Source organism: Musca autumnalis, unplaced genomic scaffold (assembly GCF_047663935.1).
Source record: "Musca autumnalis isolate F117 unplaced genomic scaffold, ASM4766393v1 scaffold_5, whole genome shotgun sequence".
NCBI classification, from domain to species: Eukaryota; Metazoa; Arthropoda; class Insecta; order Diptera; family Muscidae; genus Musca; species Musca autumnalis.
The window spans coordinates 172,212,838-172,239,675 of record NW_027412088.1 but is presented as its reverse complement, the minus strand read 5'-3'; the positions used below and the strand labels follow the sequence as shown (position 1 = coordinate 172,239,675).

General features: G+C 37.3%; 2 protein-coding genes across 4 annotated transcripts in view; both read right to left on the bottom strand.

Annotated features, from left to right (window-relative positions):
* Positions 1-26,838, bottom strand: part of ths (thisbe) — a 337,478-nt gene that overhangs the window by 193,176 nt on the left and 117,464 nt on the right. For all 3 annotated transcript variants that reach the window (XM_073988389.1, XM_073988390.1, XM_073988391.1), the window contains exon 4: positions 6,574-6,619. In XM_073988389.1, coding sequence (XP_073844490.1) covers positions 6,574-6,619 — 46 coding nt within the window. The remainder of the gene's footprint in view (positions 1-6,573; positions 6,620-26,838) is intronic.
* On the bottom strand, positions 13,879-14,542 carry LOC141406040 (uncharacterized). Its single transcript, XM_073991051.1, has 3 exons — positions 14,482-14,542; positions 14,108-14,415; positions 13,879-14,040 (listed from the first exon to the last, which is right to left on the bottom strand). Exons 1-3 carry the CDS (start codon positions 14,540-14,542, stop codon positions 13,879-13,881), a joined length of 531 nt encoding a protein of 176 aa, XP_073847152.1.

Genomic DNA, 26,838 nt, shown 5'->3' with positions numbered 1-26,838 from the left:
TAAGGCGTGAATTTTTTTAAAGAATTTTTCAAGCCTTTCCTAAGGCGTGAATTTTTTTAAAGAATTTTTCAAGCCTTTCCTAAGGCGTGGATTTTTTAAAGAATTTTTCAAGCCTTTCCTAAGGCGTGAATTTTTTTAAAGAATTTTTCAAGCCTTTCCTAAGGCGTGGATTTTTTAAGCCTTTCACAAGGCCTTAAGGCGTGGATTTTTTAAACAATTTTTCAAGCCTTTCCTAAGGCCTTAAGGCGTGGATTTTTTAAACAATTTTTCAAGCCTTTCCTAAGGCCTCAAAGCGTGGATTTTTAAAGAATTTTTCAAGCCTTTCCTAAGGCCTCAAAGCGTGGATTTTTTAAAGAAATTTTCAAGCCTTCCTAAGGCCTTAAGGCGCAGGTGGTTTTAAGATTTTCTGAAGCATTTCCTGAGGCCTCAAAGCGTGGATTTTTTAAAGAATTTTTCAAGCCTTTCCTAAGGCCTTAAGGCGCAGGTGGTTTTAAGATTTTCTGAAGCATTTCCTGAGGCCTCAAAGCGTGGATTTTTTAAAGATTTTTTCAAGCCTTTCCTAAGGCCTTAAGGCGCAGGTGGTTTTAAGATTTTCTGAAGCATTTCCTGAGGCCTCAAAGCGTGGATTTTTTAAAGAATTTTTTAAGCCTTTCCTTAGGCCTTAAGGCGCAGGTGGTTTTAAGATTTTCTGAAGCATTTCCTGAGGCCTCAAAGCGTGGATTTTTTAAAGAATTTTTCAAGCCTTTCCTTAGGCCTTAAGGCGCAGGTGGTTTTAAGATTTTCTGAAGCATTTCCTGAGGCCTCACAGTGTAAATTTTTAAAAAAGATTTGAAGATTTTTTTAAAAAAGATTTCAACCATTTCCTGAGGCCTCAACGAGTACATTTTTAAAAAAAATATTTTAAGCATTTCCTGAGACCTTAAAGTGCGGATTTCCAAAGAAATTTTGAGTAATTCTATGGTCTCAAATTGACAGAAAACTTCAATAGGTATTCTGTTCGTCTATAACGTCCCTGGATGTCTTCTGTCTATCGAGAACCTAATTTGTACTCTAAAAAACTCCAGATGTCTTCTGTCCATAGAAGTGCTCAGTAGGTCTTCTGTCTATAGAAGACATCAAGAACTCTTCTGTCTATAGAAGACCTCAAGAGCTCTTCTGCGTTTAGAATACATCAAGTGCTCTTCTGTCTATTGGAGACGACAAGAGGTCATCTGCCTGATGAGATCTCTAGAGGTCTTTTGTTTATAGAAGGGTGTCTTCTGTCTGTAGACGTCTTGATGAGGCTTTTAGACTGTTGAAGACTACTAGATGGTTTTCTGGCCATAGGAGATCTCTAGAGGTCTTCTGTCTATAAAAGTATTCAAGAGGTCTTCTGTCGGTAAAATACGTCAAGATGTCCTCTGCCTAAATAAGATCTCAGGCAGTCTTTGACAATTGGCAAAATTCAATTGGTCTTCGAAATCTTTTGATAATAGAAGTCCTCTAGAGGTCTTTTGTCCATTGAACCCCTCAAGGAACTTCCAAAAAGTATGCTTTCTAAAGAAGTGGTCTTATGGGTGTTTCGGCCCATGTATGTCCACAAGAGATATTCTAAACACAGAAAACTTTAAGAGGTTTGCAATTGGAAAACTTCAGAGGTCTTCTGACTATTGAAGGCCATTAATTAGAGACGAACCTCTGTCCGAAGGAGACATCAAGATGTGTTCTAAAGGGTGTTTTTTAAGCTAGATAGAACTTTAAATTGTAAAAAGTAACACAAAAAATTAAATTTTGATGAAACTTTTTTTTATTTGCTTCAGTGTACTCTGACAAATCATCATGAATAGACTCACGCTTGAACAACGCTACGAAATTATCCAAATTTACTTTGAAAATCAGTCGTCGATTCGCGCAACTTATAGACCCAAAATAGTGTTCAGCGATGAGGCGCATTTTTGGCTTAACGGCTTTGTTAATAAGCAAAATTGCCGCATATGGAGTGAGACCAATCCACAAGAGACCCTACAGACTCCATTACATCCAAAAAAATGCACCGTATGGTGCGGTTTTCACGCTGGTGGCATCATCGGACCTTATTTCTTCAAAAATGAGGCCGGAGCTCGCGTTACGGTCAATGGAGATCGTTACCGCACCATGATCAATGATTTTTGAAAATATGGATGACATTGATCCGGAGGAGATGTGGTTTCAACAGGATGGCGCTACGTGCCATACGGCGAACGCAACCATCGACTTATTGAAATCAAAATTTGACGATAAGTTGATTTCGAGAAGTGGACTACGTGAAGTCACTGGTTTATGCTGATAAACCAGCAACAATTGATGCATTGGAGGCCAGCATTGTTCGTGTTATTCGTGACATACGGCCAGCAGAGCTCGAAAAAGTGGCCAAAAATTGGACGTCAAGAACAGCCGCGGTGCCCATATGCCCGAAATCATTTTCAAATGTTAATGTCACGTATTGATCTTTCGAATAAAAAAAAAATTGATTACAATTTAATTTTTTGTGTTGTTTTTTACAATTTCAACTTCTATCGGGCTTTATAAGACATAAGACCCCAATTCCTCAAGATTTTAAACTTTGCCTAAAAGTCCTCAATTGGTCCTGAAAAGGTCGTCTGCCTAAAGAAGATTTCAAGTTGTCCTCCATAACTGGGAGACTTCACATGAGTTCTCCCGTACATAGGACATCTCAAGCAGTCTTTTGTCCATAGAACAGCTCTTCTTCGAGAAGAAGACCTTTTAGTCAATGAGTCTCCTGCCCATGGTAGACCACACTTGGTCTTCTGTCCTTAGAATACTTCGCTGGGTACGCTCTTTATAGAATTCTTTCTTCCCACGTTTTAAGGCCACACAAGTTGCTGAAAAATTCACGTTTTTTATACCATCAGCCTTTAGGCTAGGGAGGGTATATACACTTTGATACGATGAAAATGTGCCTCATCGAAATAATGGTTTCAGACCCCAAGTATGTTTGGACGAAATGTGTTTCAGACAATTTGGAGTCGATCTAGCCATGTCCGTCCGTCTGTCTGTCTGTCCTGCTGGCTGGAGCGCACGATAACTCTCGAACGGATGAACCGATTCGGTTCAAATTTTGGCTTTCGTAATATTTTGCCCAAACTTAGTTTAAGTTCGAAGATGGGCTATATCGGTCCAGTCCTTCCGATACCTCCCCCACCAAAGTTCGAAAATGTTCGGAAAATTTGTGCGCACGATAACTCTTGAGAGGGGTAACCGATTTGGTTCATACTTTGCCCATCGTGAATTATGTACCAGACTTAGATGTGGTTCCAATATGGACTCAATCGGTCCACTCCTTCTGGCACCTTCCACACAAAATTTCGGATAAGTTCAGTTTAGGACCTGCTCTCGAATCGGTTTGATTTTTGTTTTACCAACTTGTATTCACCACCCCCTACACGACGGTAAAAGTCTCATCAGTGGCACGTCCATACTTCCTGAGAAAATGGCCTTAAAGTTGCAAAAAAAACCCTATGACACCGTGTGAGGTGGTTGGAGCGCAAGATAACTCTCGAACGGATTGCCCATTCGGTCAAAAATTTAGCCTTAGTAATATTTTATCCAAACATAGTTCAAGTTCGATGATAAGCCATATCGGTCTACTCCTTCAAGTACCTCCCCCACAAAATTTCAAAAATGTTCGGAAAATTGTTCGTACGGTAAATTTTGAAAGGAGTGGTCGAATTGGTCCATACTTTACACATCCTAATATATCTACCAGATATAGATCAGGTTCAAATATGGACTTATTAGTCCACTTCATCCAGTACCTCCCAAAAAATGTCGGATAAGTTCACTTTAAGACTTGCTATTGCATTACATTAGCTGCCTCACTTACCATGGTAAAAGTTTTTTCAGGGGCAAATCCACACTTCTTAAGCGAACAGCCCGAAGGGGGTAAAACAACCTATGGCACCATATGTAGTGGCTGGAGATCGACTTCCATAATGGTCAATGTTGATCCATTCCTTTAAGTATTTCCTCCTCAAAACTTCTGCTCTTTAATCTAATCATCATTTTTGTCGGTTTATACGTCCACAATTTTTAAACCCCTCTAAATACATACGTTTTTTGGGAAAAAATAGTTTCAATATATCATTGAGCTAATATGAATCAGGGTGCACTCATTGATATGAGAGAAGTCTCCCCTTGTCCCGTATGGGATGTTTGTGTTTGTGGAACAATTATAGTTTCAATATACACAGGCTGAGGTTATATATCTGTCGGCCAAGCCGACTGATACTTTTTTCCTTGTTATGTCTTAAAAATTAAAATTCTAAAAAATACCCGTTTAAGCCTTAGATGGGACATAATTTTTTTTAAATTCTTCAATAAATTTCTTCAACATTTCTTTAAGACTCAGTATTGAGCGTTCCCGTGGAACATTTCCAATTTGTTCCAAGTATTTTTCAAGTCTCTTCTAAAACTCTTTTTGTCTTTAAACAAATTTCGTAGCCATTTCATTTTGCAACCTAACCTAACTAGCATCAACTTGTCTCCTTCTTTAATATCTCCATGCTACAAAGTCTCTGCGTTCAGATACCGGTACAGAGGTACTTTCGCCCTCTTATCTTAACTGAGGGAAAATTAAATATTGTTGACACATGTTGGTACACACCCGAGATACATTGGACAAGATGCGGAACAGAACATTTAACTATTGAACAAATAGGCTGGCTGGGGTATACCACCCACCATAATTGGAAACTACTCGCTGATAAATAATTCACCTCCCCCCTTCCATGTTAAAAAACACAATTTCAAGTGAGAAGTTGGCAAAGTTAATTACCAAACAAACGTTTAATGTTTAAAAAGACATAACAACAATAGCAACAACACCACAATTGACAATTCAATTAAAAAACGAACAGCAATAGCAACAACAACAACAGCTGATAACAAACAACACACAAAGGAAAGCTATTTTATTTACTATTTCAATTTTTTTGAACAAAATAATAAATTATAGTTTTTTTATTAAACAAAATTAAATTAGAAATAACACACAAAAACATAAGTTTTGGAGTGGTGATAACCAAGAACAACAAAGTTACCCAAGGGACAAGGCTAAGAGGCTAATTGGCTGCTGTCAAATAACCAGAAAGAAAAACAAATGTTTGTGAAGACACCATTGTGCTTAAGTACCCCACAAATATTCTATAAATTAACAAATAAAAATTATAAAAAAAAAAAACAAAACAAAATGTCAATGAAAGTGTCCAACCAACAGCAACAACAATGGGGAGGCCGGCAATACCTTACTACGTTATGGGTATTGCGTTTGATTTGAAGAATGGAATTTTATCAGTAACACATTTTTTGCACACAATGAAAATTCAATAACCTTCCCCCTTCCACCTGATGGCCAACATGGTGCTATAGAAAATCCTAACTCAAATAGAGTTATTAGCCAAAATGCTTGACAAAACTGTTTGAGGTAGACCCCAGCCACATGGAACGTGGCCGGAAATGATGATCAATCACTTTTTTGCGGTGTGGAATTTCGTGTTGATTTATTTATTATACGAAAGAATGTTGTTCGTATTGAGTGACAATGTCTGTCTGGCTGCAATGCCTTGGATTTTTTTTTGGGCCAACTACACTTGTTTTTTGTTGGTATTTTGGTTATAATGTTATCTGAGATAAACTTCCTCAATGAATGAAAATTAATTCATAATTTTTATTTCGAAAACATGAATTCTGAGAATTCCTTATTGAAAAGGCCAATTTGGTGATTTCGTCAACAGGAAATGCAGTTTAAATTTGCCATGGGAGAGTTGATGTTAAAATAAATAATGCAATTGGATACCACAGATGCTTTCTGGGCATAGCAGACTTTAAGAGGAATTTTGGCTAGAGAAAAACATATTCTTTAAAAATCCACGCTTATGGAATTTTCTAAAGAATTTTCTTTTACCTTTCCAAAGCTTTTTAACTACAAATTTTCTATTAGTTTTTTTTCCTATCTTATCTCATTTAACACAATTCGTAACTAAAACCTAAAACAAACCAAACGCCTATAACAATTCCTTTTGTTAGTAAATGATTTAGAGAAAAAATGTTGTTTGGCCTCAACCTCACCCCCAACTTATATAAAAAATGTGATTGCAAATAAGCAATTGAAATAAAACGGTTTCACATTTCACCATAACAGAAAAAAAAAAACAAACAATAAATGATGGACGTGTGCAATGCCACTTATAGTTGGGGTAGGACTACTTGGAATTTTAAATTTATTTTAAATTTTATAACTGCGTTAAAATTGCGAATAATTGTGACATTATTAAATTGTTTTAAAATAGAATTTTTCAACATTTTCATGTCGCACTTGAAAAAGATAAGCATTCCTGGAATTTCTTATATTGGCTGAGGAAGAAGACAAAAAATTCCCTATAATTTTTATATACCCACCGCCTCCACACATCCACTTGAGGAGACTATTGGTGTTTTATTTGAAGTTGTTAAAGTAGATTGTCTGGGTGGCCCTTTTGAAATTATTATTAGGAAATTTTGAAGTGAAAAAAAAACCATGAGAGGATCGGTACTTACCATCAGGAGGTAAATAATCTTGGCATAGACCGTAAGCTGTGGTAACCTGTAAAGAGGGAAAAATTCAATTTTTACTATTAGACAATAAAACAAATAAATAAAATTTAGGATTCAATGAGAATATAAAGTTAATTAGATAGCCACATTTATTCACAAAATACATATTGTTACGGAAGTAACTGGTGCATTTAAGTAATTGTACATGTATTTCGCTTAATTTATAAATTTGAATTGTAATGTAAATTTGTATAAAACATTGAGATTACTTGTATCAGTTTTGCAACAACAACTATTGTTTGTAGTTTACTGCAATCATGAAATTGTCGTTTAGTCTTAATTTACTCTGTTCAGTCATTGTTTTGTTGTATTCTCTCTTTCCCTATCTCGTTGTTTTGAGCATTCAGTTGTAGCTTACATTGTGACTACATTCATTAATACCCCATTATGCTCTATCGTATTTATTACCGCTGCCCCAATAGTTGTGCACATTAATTTGTATGTTTGTGTACGAGTATTTGTGTATGTGCATCCGATTATCGCTTGAACATTGTAGAACCTCCCAGATGAAGGATGCTAGAAAAGTCTATGTATACGCAAGCGGGTATAAATATGCGAGAGTTGCGGGTGGGCTGATTAGTTGTAATTTATACCGCAACTTTTAACCGTCAGTGTAAGTAAAGAAGTGAAGTGTAAACTAACTGAACTGAAGTCTTGTGTGAACAACAATGTACAACAAAATTTACCTTTTCTTAAAATTACAAGAAACCCCGCACAGATTATGAAAGAAGACACGTGTGTCGGCGTTTTGAAAGTTTACGTCGGGAAGTAACCTATATAGGCGTGGCAAGTTCCGTCCATTTCTACAGGTTTTGAAATATTCGACATCAGATTCCTTGGAATCCTTGCATTTTAGGTATAAAGTGTCTTTGGCAATATTACTGACAACAATGCGGGGTATCTTTTTATGAAATAAATTAACCCTCATGCGAGTCACTAAAGGGGTCTTTTTGGTCCCTTTTTTCACAAACGTTTAAAAACTCCTTTAAAATGTGATCAAAATATCAGATCAAAATATTCTACAAAATTATTTGCCATACAATTTTACTATAGGTCCCCGAATACACCAAAACTCTAAATCGTACCTAAACGCCAGGAATCTGCCAAGAGCAAAATCACGTTTTAGGGTTAATGTTCTACTTTATCTGAGTTTATTAAGTTTTGTCCCACAAAACTTCATTTTAGATAGAAGACGTCAAAGACAAAAATAATCTCCACCAAATTTCAGTATAAGTCGCCAAATACATGAAATATGTATTTGCAATATATATCAAGAAAATGTATACATCAAGTTTGCCAACAAAACAACCAAATATTTTTTGAATAAATTTGTTTCGTTCTTTTTTTGATTTGATGCATGAAAGTAACATGAAATTTAGTTTTAGACAAAAGGTGTTAAAAGAAGAAATATTCAACACAAAATTTCACTGTAAGTCCCAGAAAAAACTAGATATCTAAGTAAAATACTTTGTTAAGAAAATTACGTTACAAAATTAGATATTATATGTAGAAATTATTTGTTAAACTTTTACCCCCATTATTATAAGTATTCTTTTGTTATAGTTTGGATTTACCGAACAGATTTATAGCGTTCCGGTTAACATAAAGTTAAAAGTGATGATTGAATTACAAGGAGGAGCTTCTTGTCATTAACTTTCAATGTAAAAATTATATTTTTAATGCCTCCAAATTGGTTTATTTTGCGTTTTCTTTTGAGTTAACTCTTAATTAATTTAAGATTAATTTATTAATTTATTTCATACTGAGTCAAAATCTCCTAAAATACTTCACTTTTTGGGGATTATGTCAAAAGTAGAAATGTTCCAAATCAAATTTCATTGTTAGTCTCTGAACAAAATAAATTTTTAGCTATAATATTTAACATCTCCAGAAGCTTTCGTTTTTTATATACGATTTAGGACCATATTCTACAGTTTTTATTCACATTTTCGTTATCTACGGTCACAATATGTATTTTATTGATGTTTTTCATAATAAATTCTTTCAGAAGATTAAGTGTGCTCGATCCAAAATGTTTTTGGAGTATCTATGGTGAATATAAATAGGGAAAATATTGATAACCCAGATCGGACTTTATTTTACGTATTTTAGTACTATAAAGTAAAATAACGTCATCAGGATAAGTCATAGTCTAATTCCGTAACAATATAAATAAATGAAAATAATTTGATTATATCGGTCAGCTACAAACACAGCTTTAATTATACCTTACACCACTATGTGGGGAGGGTATTATAAGTTGGTTTTGGCCAAAAAGTTTGTAACGCATCGAAATAATGGTCGTAGACCCATACTTATATATACCAAAATGAATGTCTCGACAAGCTGAGTTGATCTGGCTATGTGTGTCCGTCCGTCTGTCCGTCTGTCCATCTAAACCTTGTAATCACGCTACAGGTCGCAATTTTGATCGGATCGTCACGAAATTTCGGATGTTGATGGGGGTCCCGGAGGGGAAGAAGCCTATCGATTTTGGTGATGGTCGGATAATATTTAGGAGTCGGAATGGGCAAAAAACTTATGTTGATAAAAAGACAACGTTTTCTTCCAAAGCGAATATCTCAGTTTCTGTATGGGGTATACCAAAAGTACAACCTGACAATGAAAGTAGAAAATATCACCTTTCTAATGATGTAAAGTAGGTTCTCGTAGGTGATCAAACAACGAAGATATCACAATAGTCGAAAATAAAACCCAAATTTGCAGTTTGCGATTTTAATTATAATGACGAATATCGCAGCTTTGGTTGGAGACTTTCCTAAAGCAAAGCCTGCCCATGAAAGTAGAAGATTCCATCTTTACAATGATGTAAACTAGGACGGCGTAGGTGACCAAATAACGGAGATATCGCAATAGTCGGTAATACATCCCTTTTTTCCACTTTTTGTGCAATCACACTACAGGTCGGAATTTTGATCGGATCATCACGAAATTAAATATGAATTATTTTAGTTCAGTTCGCCTTAAGTCATTTGGTATAAAAGTCAGATAGGTGAAAACTTTCGTATCTCCCTAAAAGAAATGTTTTCGAGTGAAAAGATAATGCACAGAGGTAGTGGTGTAGGGTATCACATAGTCGGCCCCGTACCGACTATAGCCTTTTCTCACTTGTTTCTTGTCACCTTAAGGCCTTCAACGAAAGGAATTTATATTAAAGGTCTTCTATAAATAGAGCACGTCCGAAAGGTAATCTATAAATAGAAAACCTCCTAAATGCCCTATATAAAAACTAGATTTTTTCTGTTGTTCGACCGGCCTTAGATTGGTCGGACTTGGTTTCTTCCATAGGAGAGGACGTTTCTTTCTGCAAGCTCTGTATGCGGCACTTTTAACACTTCATCCATATATACTTACTTACTCAGCTGGCCCATGACAGAACATTTGTTCCATAGGCCGAACTAAGAAAAAATCTCCATTTCTCTCTATACGAGTATTTGTTGCTTCGCACTCTGGAATACCGCGCCTTTTCATCTCATCATCCACTTGTTTTCATCTCATCATCCACTTGATTCCTTGGCCTGCCAATTCTGCGTTCACCGCCAAGCGGTCAGTATTTATACGCCTTTTTAGCGGGTTCATCATCGTTCATTCTTATGATATGGCCTAGCCAACGCAATCGCTGCATCTCGATACGTTTAACAATATTGATGTCGTTGTATAGCAGATACAGCTCGTGGTTCATGCGACGTCGATATTCACCGTCAACGCAGATTGGTCCGTAGATCTTTCGAAGAATTTTTCTCTCAAACACACCAAGCACTGCCATGTCTGCTTGCGCAAGTACCCAGGCTTCGGAGCCATACATCAGCTCGGTTAGTATCAGTGTTTTGTAGAGGGTTATTTTTGTTTGACGAGATGTGGCTTTGTTTTTAAATTGCTTACTTAAACCAAAGTAGCATCTGTTGGCCAATGCAGTTCTTCTTTTTATTTCACAACTGATGTCGTTTGTTGTGTTTACGGAGGTGCCGAGGTAGAAGAAGTCTTTTACTACCTCAATATTGTAGGAACCAACATCCACAGTCAGTCCGAGCTCAATGGACGCGTCGACACCATCAACTTGGTCTTCTCACCGTTTACCGCCAGACCCACTTTAGCAGATTCTCCTTCGACCTTTATAAAGGTATCAGTTACTGTTGGCTTTGTATTGTTGGACTGCAAAATAATACTTGTTGTGTATTTATTTCAGCTAAAGTCCATACTTTGTTGCTTCAAAATTTGAAGAAACAAAATGTTTAACAGTGGGTATTGAAATTGATTACTACGAGCGGAGGCAGAGAATACTATAGTTTCGGAAGCAGCCAAACTTCCTCATCAGTTCTCTTAACCGCTGACTCTGTATCAATAAACAGGTCAATAAGAGTGACCAGAAAATTAAACAGAACGAGAAATTTTCTGTATCCTCCTAAATCTGTTGACCGCACAATTGAGTCAGAATAATCAAAATGCAAAGACAGCATAAAAACAGTAGTGGGTATATGATTTTGATTATTCTGACTCAAAAGGTGGTAGGTGTCGATCTGCATCTCTTGGGCCTTCTCCAGGAGTTGCCGCAGGGTAAATATCTGGTCAATGGTGGACTTGCCAGGTCTAAAGCTGCATTGGTATGGTCCAATTATCTCGTTGACCATAGGCTTTAGTCGTTCGCACAATATCCCTGACACGATCTTGTAGGCAATAGGGAGTAGACTTATGCACCTATAGTTAGAGCATACAGTCTTATCTCCCTTCTTGTGGACGGGGCACAGGATAATCAGGTTCCAATCGTAGGGTACTCGTTCTTCCTGCCAGATGGTACTAACTAGCTGATGAATACACCTTATCAGCGAGTCGCATCCGGTTTTGAACAGCTCGACTGGTAAGACATCGGCCCCTGCAGCCTTATTATTCTTCAGTCGATTTATTGCTTTCTTTACCTCATCTTGGCTGGACGGTATACATTCAATAAAATCTTCTGAGATTGGGACTGTGGAATCTTCGTCGTCTTCGCTGCTATTGGATACCAACAGATTTGAAAAATGTTCTTTCAATATCCTGATTACACTATCTGTATCAGTTCCCAAATTACCATGCTGGTCTCTACAGGAAGATGTGCCAGTTCCAAAGCCATCAGTTTGATGTTTCACTCTTTGGTAGAATTTTCAGATTTCATTCTGGCTCCTGTACATCTCGATTTTTTCACACTCCCGCTTTTCCATCTCTCTCTTTTTCCTGCGGAAAAGACGTTTCTCCTCTCTCCTTTTCTCCCTGTATCTCTCTCGTGCGTTACGTGTTGCTGCGGATTGTAAAGTAGCCCTATATGCCGTATTTTTCTCTTCGGTAGCAGCACGACACTCCTGATCATACCATAGATTCCTTGGTGGAGGTACTGGTATCCCAGTATGGATTTTGCGACTGTTTGCATGGAGTTGGCAATGCTTTGCCATTGCGCTGATATGTTATCGGGATGAGGAGTGCTTTGATTAAGCAATTGGGCTAGTTGAGTGGAAGATGCTGTGGCTATATGTTGTGATTGCAGCTTACCGATGTCTAACTTTCGTGTTGTGTCTGCTCGTATTTGTTTGCTACGTTTAAGCGGGTGCGTACCTTTACAGCAACAAGGTAGTGGTCCGAATCAATGTTTGCGCCTCGGAACGATCGTACATCCAACACGCTCGATGAATGTCTTCCTTCTATCAAAATATGATCAATTTGATTTCTTGTTTTCTGATCTGGACACAGCCAGGTGCCCTTATGAATATCGAGATGCTAACTACCATGTTTCTTGCAGCTGGCAAGTCTATCAGCCTCATTCCATTGTCAGATGTTTCACTTTGGAGACTGAATTTCCAGACTGTTGGGCCAAAGATATTCTCCTTTCCAATTTTGGCATTAAAATCGCCTAGAATGTTTTTAATGTTATGGGCAGGGCAACGGTCATATGTTTCTTCTAAGCGCTCGTAAAATATATCTTTGGTCTGTTCGTCCTTTTCTTTAGTGGGAGCATGAGCGCAAATAAAGCTGATGTTGAAGAATTTAGCTTTTATTCGAATTGCAGCAAGTCTTTCATTCACTGGGGCGAAGCTTGATACCAGATGTTTTAGCCTCCGACTAACTACAAATCCGCTACATAACTCATGTGTTGTTGTGACGCCTTTCCCAATCCATCGTATTTCCTGTATGGCAGTAATGTCGGCCCTGTATTTTTCAAGTACATCTGCCAATGCGTAAACTGCACCTTCTCTATAAACAGTGCGAACATTCCAGGTGCAGATTCGCAGATCATGGTCCTTAAAACGTTTGCTGGGTTCGTCAACTTTAGAGGGGTTTGTTTTTCTTTTCTTTCGTTTTTTCATAGTAGGCTGTTTTTTCTAGGGGAGGGTTACTAACCCGACGCCGAAACCCAAGTTTTTAACGTTCTTATGGGTGAACGCGCGGCACATGTTAGCTCACTACCTTTAACGGGCGTTAAAGGCAGTTCTCCAGGTGAGACCATGGGGAGGTCAGTGTCTGCCCACTTGGGATGAAAGAGGGAACAAGATAAATAATGGGCTTTGCCATGTTAAAACCGGTCAGGACCGTTGCTTGGTATCTTGCATCCCCTACGTCACCCTATATTATCTTTTTACGTAGATAAATATTTGGTCTATTAGGTCGTATACGTATTGACATAAATCATACGACCCACACTTAGGATGATCTTTAAGCCATTTTATTATCCCCAGTTGTAACACAATTTTCATAATTTTTTTCTAAGGGAACAAAAAAATTCTTTTGTAGATTTGCTCTTCATCTGAATGGGCAAATCTTAAGATGCTCTCATAATTTTTATTGAAAAATATTACACAATTATTTTGATTCGGATAGCCTTAAGTCTTTTGGTATTATAAGCCTGGGTGGCAAATAAAAAGCTTGTGTCCAATTCTTGTGGAGTAGGGTATCATGTGGTCAATCCCGTTCCGACTGTGGCCTTTATATAATTGTTTTTTACTTGTTTATTTTTAGATCTCTTTAAATTATTAATGTTTTTATATAAAACATGTAAACAAAATTATTGTATTACCATTTAAAATAACTCTTCAATCAAATGGAACGTAAATATTTTTCTGAACTATTTTTGTATGTCAAAAAAATATAACAATTATCTTTAATAGAAGTATTTTTCAACTTTTCAATATGCAATTATATTTATTTTTAGAAATTCCAAATGTTTACAACAAAAAACTAAATATTCCATTACCCCTTCCCCTTTTAAACAATTTTCATGTCCACATTGAAACGGCAAACCATGTCAAAGCTTTTGGTCTTCTTTTTACCAAAATAATTCATGACAACAAAACGATAGTCTCCTGCCCGCAAAAATGGTGGTATATTATTCGACTCCAAATGCAAGTTGCGTATAACATATTTCGCCTTGAATAGAGAGCAGAGAGAATTTATTCTCATCTCATAGAAATACATACCTATAGATTGCACTTACCGGTGCCACAGGACAATTTTCCATGAGATTGCTATATTTCAAGACATTGCGAAACCAATTACGTAAAATACTATCACTCATACCGCCTAACATCTTACAAATGTCAATATCATAGGAAAACAGCGTCTGATATTTACGAGAATTTTCCAATTTCAGTAAAATGCTGGTGCTTGCACGCATACCATAATTCAAAGTCTTAATGGTGGTCATTTCAATATTCACCAAACCATTTTCAACCCACGTACGAATGCCACTCATATATTTGCTATTGAAGGTGCCATTGATGGCCGAGAAATTCATGTAACGGGCTAGGGGAAAGGATTATGAAAAGTTAAAGGATAGGAAAAGTGGCAAGAGAAGATTAGACCTCTTACCTTCTAAAGGCCCTGTGAATATTCCAAGAATTATTATTAGTGTCACAACGAAGTATTCCATTGTAACTTTCTAATCGTTCTAATATGAAATATTCCCAAGCTAATGATTTTTATGATCGTTTTGGTTAGTGGGTCATCTATGCAAATTTGCCATGTCATGTTGTGGGGCTCATAAAGTTGTTTGTTATTTTTTCGGTTAGTTAATTATAATTGTTTTATTTTTTTTCGTTGTGCTGTAGTTACCTCGGATGGCGGGGGCACTCTAATTATTTATCGAAAATTAGTAGCCATGAAAAATAAAGCAATAAAGTCAAAATATCAACAATTATTAAAAATATTAATGCTAATGAGGTGATTAGAATTGGCAACAAAACAAGTTTAATTGTGGGAAAAATTGCGGGTAGTTATCAAGAAATGATACCCTACAAATGCATTAATGGTAAACATAGCAAACTTAGGCGAAACGAAAATTAATTTTTTATCTGTAAGAGCAGCCTTTGGGGGCCACCGTGGTGCAATGGTTAGCACGTCCGCCTTGCACTCAGAAGGTCTGCGGTTCGAATCCCAGGCCAAGCAACATCAAATTTTCAACGGTGGCTAAATTCCCCCTCAGTAATGCTGGCGACATTTTCCTGAGTATTTAAGCCATGAAAAACTTCTCTACAAGTGGTGTCGTAAGACACGCCGTTCGGACTCGGCAATAAAAAGTAGGTCCCATATCATTGAGCCAATATGAATCGGCGTGCACTCATTGATATGAGAGAAGTCTCCCTTGTCCCATCAACATGCATACGTGAAAGGTAGATCAGTGGAAACAGCATTACATGAGGTAGTACAGGACCTTCGAAATGAAGATGTACACACTCGCAGTTTGCATCGCCATAGAAGGTGCTTTCAACAACGTCAGCATGGAAACGCTGATCCACTCCTTAGACGAATTTCGTGTAGACAGAACGCTGAGGAACTGGATAGACGACATGCTAAGGAACATGGATAAGCTGCGCGCTACATGACGTAACAAGAAGAGTCAAAGTAGGGCAGGGAACGCCACAGGGGGGGATTTTAACGCCGCTTCTGTGGGTCACTACCATAAATAGTCTACTAAAGTCCTTAACCAAGGAAGGATTTGAACCAGTCTGTTATGCAGACGACGTTATAATACTTCTAAGGGGAAAGAATCCAAATCTACTTTGCAGGAGAGCCGAAGAGGCTCTAAATATAGCATACAACTGGGCTAGACCAAAAGGTCTTAATGTTAACCCGGAAAAAACAGAGTTATGTCTTTTCACTAGGAAAACGAAATTGGGCTCCGTCGAGGAACCAGTTTTCCTGAAAAAGACATTAACTATATCTCCAACAGTTAAATATCTGGGGGTAATCCTAGATAGGAAACTCAAAGCACACAGATGTTGGTCAACTTGTAGAAGGACTATAGGCTCAAAATGGGGTTTTAATCTTAGAATGATACACTGGCTATACAGAAGCGTAATAAGACCGATTCTTACTTACGCATCTGTTGTATGGTGGACAGCTATGGACAAAAAGTACAATGTGGCAAAAAGTCCAAAGAATGTGTTGCCTAGGCATTAGCGGGGCGATGAGGACTACACCAACTAGGGCTTTAGAGACAATTCTATTTGTCCACCCGATAGAAATACAGGTAAGGTATGAAGCAGCCATCGCGGCTATAAGACTGAAAGCGATGAGCGAGTGGATCGAAAGAGACCACCAAACATACCACCAATGCATATTACGGTTCACAACGGGTGAATCTATACATCATATAGTATCGGACCGGATACCAGAATCAAGTGAAGTAGCTCTGTGTGAAGTTCTAATACCGGACAGAGATATGTAGATCGATGGAACCCTTGCACAGATTCCCGCTGGAAGCTGCGGGTTTACGGACGGGGCTGTGTTAGGGGGGATAACGGGACTGGGTCTTTATATCGTAGACACGGAAACGAGGATCTCCCTTCGTCTGCCGGATCATAACACGATCCTTCAGGCCGAAATCCGAGCGATCACAGAATGTCTGAACTGGTTTAAAACAAATACAAGGCCACTCACAGTTAACATCCTTACGGATAGTAAAGCAGCAATTAGAGCTATAACAATTAAGGCAACAATATCGAAAACTGTCTTAGAGTGTAATAACTCAATTAACGACTATTCCCATTATGGCTCGGTAAACATTATATGGGTACCAGGACACATAGGGATTACGGGAAACGAAGTAGTAAACTCCTTAGCAAAACAAACCAGGGAGCTACCTACAGTAAGTCTAGACAATGCCAAACCTCTAAAGGCGGCGCGTATAGAACTAAAAGCTTGGGCAAAGAATGCTCATGTATCCCTATGGAATAACCAGGAAAAGGGAAAAACTACAAAAATCCTATGGGGAAACCCAGACCAGGACAAAACAAGTGACCTCCTAGTGATGAGTAAAAAATGATATCAGTAGACTGATCGGTGTCCTCACAGGGCATCTAGGACTACAAGCGCATCTGCACAGGATAGACTGTGCAGAGAATAGTGAATGCAGGCCATGTGGCGAGGACAACGAAACGTTGGAACACTATCTCTGCCACTGCCAGGCTTCACAAACTTGAGAACTCAACTAATGGGTAACGACATAATTACATGACTCGACCATATCAAGGACATCGGGTTCAAAAACTTGAGGGACTACGTCAATGGGACGGAACTCCTAAACTAACAACAACTTCCAGGACACATAAAACTAGAGCGCACAACAGGCCTCTTCTGGCTTAAGTGTATGCCCTTTCTTTTTAAGGACATGTGGTGATCTTGAAGTAAGTAGTAGTAGAAGTAGAAGAAGTACCTGGGAGGAATATGAAGATATTCGGTTTAAATCTTTTACCACACTGGTCATCACCTGGGCGGCTGATATGAAGTTCCCCTTAAAATTATTGATCGATAGTGTCCCGATTCCGACCACAAAATACCACAAAAAAAAAGGTGTGAAGTTTGACGTTTTAATCTTAGAAAACTCCAAGTTTAAAAATCTGTAAAAACTCCAAGTTTAATGTCGGATATGGATCCTCCTAAAAATCTTAAACAAATCCACGTTTAGAGTCTCATAAAAATCTTTAAATCTGAAAAAATTGGCATTAATAGTCCGCTGAAAAATCTTAAAAAAAAATCCAGCTTTATAGTCGTTCATGAGTCATCCTAAAAATTTTTAACCATTCCACATTTATAGGTCCTCCTAAAACTCTTTAAAAATCCAAGTTTACAGTCGGCTATGGGTTCTTCGAAAATTCTTTAAAAATTTCCTATTAATAGTCGGCTATGGGTCCTCTTAAAAGTTCCCAATTTATTGTCCGCTATGAGGCCTCCTAAAAATCTTAAAAAATCTAGGTTTAGAGTTGCCTCTGGGTTCTTCTAAAAATCTTCGAAAATTCCATGTTTATATTCGGCTATGGGTTCACCAAAAATTTTTAAAAATTTTAAAAGTTCCACTCTTGTAGTTGGTCGCTGGTCCTCTTAAAATTCTTAAAAACAAGTAAAAAAGTATCAGTCGGCTTTGCCGACAGATATATACCCTCTGCCTATGTGAATTGGAACTTTCATCTACGGACAGATCTAATGTATTTAGGGACTTTTCAGAATTTTGTGGCACTTTTTGGACATCTGAACTTGCCGACAAAAATGTGTATTAGGATTAAAGTTGAAAAGTTTTGCGGAGGAGGGAATGGACCGGCATTAGGGAAGTGGATCTTATTTTGAGAGTCATATCTTTTCGATAGATATCGCACCCACTAGTCATTTCAGTGGGTTATCGTACACCTGTTGGACCAGTATGCCAGGAAGCATGGACTTGTCCACGGAAAACATAATATGGCTGTACATCATCGGTATAAATTTCCAAAGGATCTCCGAACAGACCCTAAAACGCACTTGGACACAAATGTTAAACTTATGTGGGGGAAGTATCCTTAGCATAGGACCGATATGAGCCATTTTAGAAGTTAAACTAAGTTAGGATAAATTATGACGAAGGCCAAATTTTGGACGAAATCGGTCCATCAGTTCGAGAGTTTTTGTGCTCTCCAACTACTTTATATGGTGCCATAGGGGTTTTTTACAACGTTCGGGCTGTTTTCCCAAGAAGTTCCATACTTGCCACTGAAGAAACGTTTGCCGTTGTAATTGGGACAGCGATTGCAAGTTGCTTCAACAGAAATCAAAGTTAGTCAAGAGCAGGTCTTAAAGTGAACTTATCCAAAATTTTGTGTGGGAGGTACCCGAAGGAATGGGCAAATATAGTCCATATTCAAACCTGATCTATATCTGATAGATATATTAGGATGCGTAAAGTATGGACCAAATCGGTCGCTCCCTTCAAGAGTTATCATTCGCCCCATTTTTCCGACCATTTTTGAACTTTTGTGGGGGAGGTACCTCTAGGAGTTGGCAGATAGGGCTTATCTTCGAACTGAAACTAAGTTTGAACAAAATATTACCAAGGTCAAATTTTGGACCGAAGCGCAGATCTGTTCGAGAGTTATCTTGCGCTCCAGCCACTACACATGGTGTTATAGGGTTTGTTTACATATTTCAGGCTATTTTCGCAGGAAGTATTGAATTGCCCCTGATAAAAATTGTACCATCGTATGGGGGGCGGTGAATACAAGTTGTTACAACAAAAATCAAAGCGATTCGAGAGCAGATCCTAAACTGAACCTTTCCGAAATTTTGTGTGGAGGTAACCGAAGGCGTGGACCGATTGAGTCCAAATTGGAACCTCGTCTAAGTTTGGTAGAAATTTCTCGATGTGCAAACTTTGTACCAAATCTGTTACTCCCTTCAAGAGTTATCGTTCGCACAAATTTTTCGAACTTTTATGAGGGAGGTGCCGGAAGGAGTGGACCGATATTGCCCATCTTCGAACTTAAACTAAGTTTGGACAACATATTGCGATAGCCAAATTTTAGATCAAATCGGTTCATCCATTCGAGAGTCATCGTGCGCACCAGCCGGCCAGCCAGACAGACAGACGGACATTGCTCAATCGACTCCAAATTGTCTGAAACACATTTCGTCCAAACATACTTGGGGTCTAAAACCATTATTTCGATGAGGCACATTTTGCCCGTATGAAAGTGTGTATACCCTCGTTAGCGTAAATGCTGAGGGTTTAAAAATCCTCATTTGTAGGCGGTTATGGGTCCTCCCAAAAATTCTTAAAAATTCCACATTTATCATTGACCTTAGGTCCTCCTAAAAATCTTTAAAAATTCCACATTTGTAGTCGACCATGGGACATTTTAAACACCTTTAAAATCCACGTTTAGATTCGCCGATGGGCGACCCTACTACAAAATTTTAAAAATTCCTCATTTATAGGCCCTCTTCAAACTCGTTAAAAATCCACGTTTAGAGTCAAGCATGGGTACTCCAAAAATCGTTAAAAATTTCCAATTTATTGTCGGCTATGGATCCTCATGGAAATCATTAAAAATTCCCAATTTATTTTTTAAAAAATCCATGTTTAGAGTCTCCTATGGGCTCTCCTATAATCGTTAAAAATGCAAATTTTTAAAACTTTCTCATTTATAGGTCCTTCTAAAACTCTTAAAGAATCCACGTTTACAGTCCACAACGGGTCCTCCTAAAATCTTTAAAAATTCCACATTTATTGTCGGCTGTGGGTCCTCCTAAAATTCTTGTAAGTTCCACACTTATGGGTCCTCCCAAAATTTTTAAAAATTCCACATTTATCATTGACCTTGGCTCCTCCTAAAAATCTTTAAAAATTCCACATTTATAGTCGACCATGGGACGTCTTAAATACCTTTAAAATACACGTTTGGATTCGTCGTTGGGTCCTAATACAAATTTTTAAAAATTCCTCATTTATAGGTCCTCTTCAAACTCGTTAAAAAATCCAATCCATGGGTCCTCCAAAAACGGTTAAAAAATTCCCAATTTATAGTCGGCTATGGATCCTCATGTAAATCTTTAAAAATTCTCAATTTATGGTCGACTATAGGTTCGGCCAATATGTTTTAAAAAATCCACGTTTTGAGTCGCCTCTGGGCTTTCCTATAATCGCTAAAAATGCCCTACTTATTGGCGGTTCTCCTAGAAATCTTAAAAAATTAACAATATATAATCGGTTATGGGTCTTCCTAAAATTCTGTAAAAGTCCAGGTTTACAGTCGGCAGTGGGTCCTTTTAACATTTGTAAAAATATTGTCGGCAGTGGGTCCTCTTAAAAATCTTCCAAAATTCCACGTATAAAGTCGCCTATGGGCACTCATACAAATTTGTAAAAATTCCTCATTTAGAGGTCCTCCTAAAACTCTTAAAGAATCCAAGATAACAGTCCACCACTGGTCTTCCTAAAAATTATTAAAAGTTCCACATTCATTGTCGGGGATTGGTCCTCCTAAAATTCCTTAAAGTTCCACTGTTATAGTCGGCTATGGACCCTCATGGAAATCTTTAAAAATTCCCAATTTATGGTCGACTATGGGGTTTCCTACAATTTTTTAAAATATTCACGTTTAGAGTGGCCGGTGGGTCCTCATAAAAACCTTTAAAAATTCCACATTTATAGGCGGCTATGGGTCACCCTAAAACTATTTAAAAATTCCTCGTTTATTGACGGCTATGGGTTCACCTCCAAATCTTTTACAATTCCACGTTTATATTTGGACGTTTAGAGTCGCCTATGGGCCCTTCTAAAAATCCTAAAAAAATCATCGTTTATAGGCGGCTATGGGTTCCCCTAAAAATTCTTAAAAATTCCACATCTATTATTGACCTTGGATCCTCCTAAAAATCTTTAAAAATTCCACATTTATAGTCGGCCATGGGTCGTCTTAAAAACTTTTAAAAATCCACGTTTAGAGTCGCTTATGGGTCCTGCTAATAGGCTGCTATGGGAACTAGATATCTTTATACATTACCCAGTTGGTTATGGGTCCTTCTAAAAACCTTTAAAAATTCCACGTTTAAAGACTGCAATGGGTCCTCCTAAAAACTTTTAAAAATTCCACATTTATAGGCGGCTATGGGTCCCCTTAAAACTACTTAAAAATTCCTCGTTTGTAGACGGCTATGGGTCTACCTCAAAATCTTTAACAATTCCACGTTTATATTCGGCTATGGGTCCTCCTAAAAACTTTTAAAAATCCACGTTAAGAGTCGCCTGTGGGTCCTCCTGAAAATTTTTAAAATTTCTTCAGTTATAGGTTCTTCTACAACTCTTAAAAAACTCCACGTTTAGAGTCGCCTGTGGGTCCTCCTGACAGATTTTAAAAACTCCTCAGTTATAGTCGCCTGGCTATGGGTCTTCATGGACATCTTTAAAAATTCCCAATTTATAGTCGGTTATGGGTCTTCTTCAAATAGGGTAAAAGTCCACGTTTACAGTCGTTTATAGTCGACTGGTTCCTCCTAAAAATTTTAAAGTCTCCAAGACCTACAAAAAATCAATAAAAATTCCGCATTTATTGTCGACTATGAATTTTTTAAATGCCAAGTTTATGGATACGCTGTGTGGGTCTTCCTAAAAATCTGTACAAATTCCACGTGTATCGTAGGCTGTGCCTAAATTCTGTAAAAGTATATTATCGGTTACAGGTCCTCCTAAAATCTTTTTTAAAAAAAATCCACATTAATTGACGCCATTGGGTCTTTCTAAAAATCTGTAAAAATCCTACGCTTATTGTAGTCTATGGGTCTCCCTAAAAATTCTTTAAAAAATCCAACTTCATAGTCAACAGTATTGTATCTTCCTAAAAGAAGTCAGTATTTTGGTGCCGACAAAGAAGACAGCTTTTTATACTTGTTAAAAATGTTTTAACCTGTTTGCTTATTTCACTACATGTTACAATTTTGAACAATTGAACTATGAAGATAGTTCAATTTATATATTGATTTTAATATTTAAAATTATTTTAAAAAATAGGGCACCCTGGTTGTATAAGTATTGACACATATCATACGCACCACCTTACATATGTTTTGCAGTTATTTGCGGCACACAGAATTTTATAAAAATTATTCTACCAAATTTCAACATGCCACTAAGTTTGATTGTAAATCCCAAAGCATGCATGATGTAGGGCAATTCCAGCCCATAAACAGCCATGTAAGAAAAACAATTAGAAAATAATTGTTCGTACAATACCCTTTTGAAGTAAAATAAAATGCATTCTTCAATACCAGCAATCATTTACAAGTGCAGCCACAATGGAGTACTTACAACTGTACCGTCTCTTGCTAATACTGCTGCTACAAAGTGGCCTTGGCCTTGGTAAGTATTTCAATCCTTTAAGTCCTTTTATTCCAAGAAACCAAAAATAGAAATGTTCCCAAAGGACGCTTTATGAACTACACCAAATCCGAATTGAATTTCAACTCGAAATATATCAACAACATGACTACATGGATTGACAAGGGAATGTTAAGTATTGACATCAATACCGAAAGCGTTTTGGACTATGGTCTACGTGGCAGCATTGCCGTACATATTCGTATGGAAAATACAGAAAATTATCAACGCCTCTTTGCCTATGATTTTGATGTTTGCAAGCTGCTGAGTGAGTTATCCCACGTTAGCATATTGAGTATTTGGTATCGTACCGTTTTGAAATATGGCAATATTATGGAAAATTGTCCAATACCAAAGGTAATAGGAAGTATTTCGTCTTTTTATTTTTATTCAATATGAACTTATATTCCCCTTAGGGTCATTATTATGTATCGAATTTACGCTCAGATGCCAATGGTCTTCCAGTATTTCTGAGGCCTGGTGATTATCGTATAACATCGCTGAACTATTATGGTAAACGTAAGACTAAGTCGTATGAATTGGTATTACGCTTCGTTGCTGGTATGAAAATCTATTGAGAAACATTCAAAGGAAATTTAGAACAAGCTAGGGATGAGGAATAATTTTAATGAATTGAATGTTATATTTTATTTATAAAACACATTTTTGTTGGTGATGGATTAAAATTGTTATTTTGTTGTATTAAAAGTTAATAAAAATTAAATTTGTGGAAATTTTCATTAATATTTCTTTATATAGTACATTAGGCCGTATAAGTGGTGACATACATCATACGCAACCACTTACGCCCACTGCATGATTAGAAGATTTAAAGATTGCAAGTAAGGTCTGTTCAAAGAACTTAAAACGTGGATTTTTTTAAACAATTTGTATGGCCTCCTTAGAGGCCTTGAAGCTTGTACGTTTTTAAGCAATTTTTGAGGCCTTAAACGTGGATTTTTCAAACAATTTGTATGGACTCCTAAGAGGCTTTAAAGCTTGGATTTTTTAAACAATTTTTGAGGCCTTAAACGTGGATTTTTTAAACAATTTGTATAGCCTCCTTAGAGGCCTTAAAGCTTGGATTTTTAAAAAATTTTTGAGACCTTAAAACGTGGATTTCTAATGTCTGTTCAAAGAACTTAAAACGTGGATTTTTTTAAACAATTTGTATGGCCTCCTTAGAGGCCTTAAAGCTTGTACGTTTTTAAGCAATTTTTGAGGCCTTAAACGTGGATTTTTCAAACAATTTGTATGGACTCCTAAGAGGCCTTAAAGCTTGGATTTTTTAAACAATTTTTGAGACCTTAAAACGTGGATTTCTTAAACAATTTGTATAGTCCCTTAGAGGCCTTAAAGATTCGATTTTTAAAAAATTTTTGAGACCTTAAAACGTGGATTTCTTAAACAATTTTAAGAGCTCTTCATAATAAGTCCTTTTCTTAAAAACTTAAAAAAGTCCACATGTAAAGACGGTAATGGGTCCGCTTAAAAATCTTTAAAAAATCCAGATTTATAGATTGCTACAGGTTCTCCTTATTTACAGTCGACAGTGAGCCCACTTAAAAATCTTTAAACATTCCAGGTTTACGCTTAGCTACGAGTGGGTAATGTATCCTCCTAGCAAATTAAAAAAATATCCAATTTATAACCACTTATGGATCCTCCTAAGAATCTTCAAAAATTTCTACTTTATTTTCGACTAAAAATACTTAAAAATGCCACGCTAATAGTCGACTATGGGTTCTACTAAAAATCTTTAAAAATTCTGCGTTTATAGCCGGCAGTGGTGTATCCTCCTAAAAATCGTAAATAGTTCCACATTTATAGTCGGCTATGGGTCCTCCTAAGAATCTTTGAATATTCCTCAATTAATGTTGACCTCCTAATTTTTTTAAAAATTCCACATTTATGACCAAAAATGGTTCATCATAAAAATCTTCAAAAATTCTACCTATATAGTCGACTTTGGTCCCTCTAAAAATCTTTTAAAATTCAGCATTAATATTCGGGTATGGAACTCTTTAAAAAATCCATGTCTATTATCGGCATTGAGACCTTCTAAAAATCTTTATAAATTCCCCATTTATACTCAATCTTTGAATTTTCCCATTTGTAGTCGGCTGTGGGTCCTCTTGGAAATCGATAAAAATTCCACTATTAAATTCGGTTATAGGTCCTCATTATTTAAAGTCGGCTAGGCGTCCTCTTAAATTTTTTTAAATATTTCCCATAGTCCGCTATGGGTCATCCTAAAAATCTTTAAAATTCCACGTTTATAGTTGGCCGCGGGTTCACCTAAAAATCTTTAAAAAAATTCCATGTTAATGGTCGTTATGAGTATTCCAAACAATCGGTAAAAATTCCATGGGTCCTACTAAAAAAATTAAATTCCACGTTTACAACCGGCCGTGGGCCGTACTAAAATCAATAAAAATTCCACATATAAAGTCGGCTATTGGTCCTCCCAAAATCCTTTGAAAATTATACGTTTATAGTTAGCAGTGGGTCCTCCTAAAAATCTTAAAAAATTCCCATTTTTTTAGCCGAAAAAAATCGGTGCAAATTATAGTCGGCTATGGCTCCAACTAAAAATCTTTAAAAAATTCCATGTCTATGGTCGTTATGGGTATTCCAAACAATCGGTAAAAATTCCATGGGTCCTACTAAAAAATAAAAATAAATGAAAATTCCACATATAAAGTCGGATATTGGTCCTCCCAAAATCCTTCGAAAATTCTACGTTTATAGTCAGCAGTGGGTCCTCCTAGAAATCTTAAAAAATTCCCATTTTCTTAGCCGACTAAAAATCGGTGCAAATTCCTCATTTAAAGTCGGCAGAAGGGTGCTTCTTTAGACCCTTTCTGAAGGTAGTGGTGCATCTATTGACCTTTTCTCAAAGAAAGGGCGCTTCTATAGACCCTTTCTCAAAGAAAGGGCGCTTCTATAGACCCTTTCTCAAAGAAAGGGCGCTTCTATAGACCCTTTCTCAAAGAAAGGGTGCTTCTATAGACCCTTTCTCAAAGAAAGAGTGCTTCTATAGACCCTTTCTCAAAGAAAGGGTGCTTCTATAGACCCTTTCTCAAAGAAAGGATGCTCCTATAGACCCTTTCTCAAAGAAAGGGTGCTTCTATAGACCCTTTCTCAAAGAAAGGGTGCTTCTATAGACCCTTTCTCAAAGAAAGGGCGCTTCTATAGATCCTTTCTCAAAGAAAGGGCGCTTCTATAGACCCTTTCTCAAAGAAAGGGTGCTTCTATTTACCCTTTCTCAAAGAAAGGGCGCTTCCAGAGATCCTTTCTCAAAGAAAGGGCGCTTCTATAGACCCTTTCTCAAAGAAAGGGCGCTTCTATAGATCCTTTCTCAAAGAAAGGGTGCTTCTATAGACCCTTTCTCAAAGAAAGGGCGCTTCTATAGATCCTTTCTCAAAGAAAGGGCGCTTCTATAGACCCTTTCTCAAAGAAAGGGTGCTTCTATTGACCCTTTCTCAAAGAAAGGGTGCTTCTATAGACCCTTTCTCAAAGAAAGGGTGCTTCTATAGACCCCTTCTCAAAGAAAGGGTGCTTCTATAGACCCTTTCTCAAAGAAAGGCTGCTTCTATAGACCCTTTCTCAAAGAAAGGCTGCTTCTATTGACCCTTTCTCAAAGAAAGGGTGCTTCTATAGACCTTTTCTCAAAGAAAGGGTGCTTCTATAGACCCTTTCTCAAAGAAAGGGTGCTTCTATAGACCCTTTCTCAAAGAAAGGGTGCTTCTATAGACCCTTTCTCAAAGAAAGGGTGCTTCTATAGACCCTTTCTCAAAGAAAGGGTGCTTCTATAGACCCTTTCTCAAAGAAAGGGTGCTTCTATAGACCCTTTCTCAAAGAAAGGGTGCTTCTATAGACCCTTTCTCAAAGAAAGGGTGCTTCTATAGACCCTTTCTCAAAGAAAGGGTGCTTCTATAGACCCTTTCTCAAAGAAAGGGTGCTTCTATAGACCCTTTCTCAAAGAAAGGGTGCTTCTATAGACCCTTTCTCAAAGAAAGGGTGCTTCTATAGACCCTTTCTCA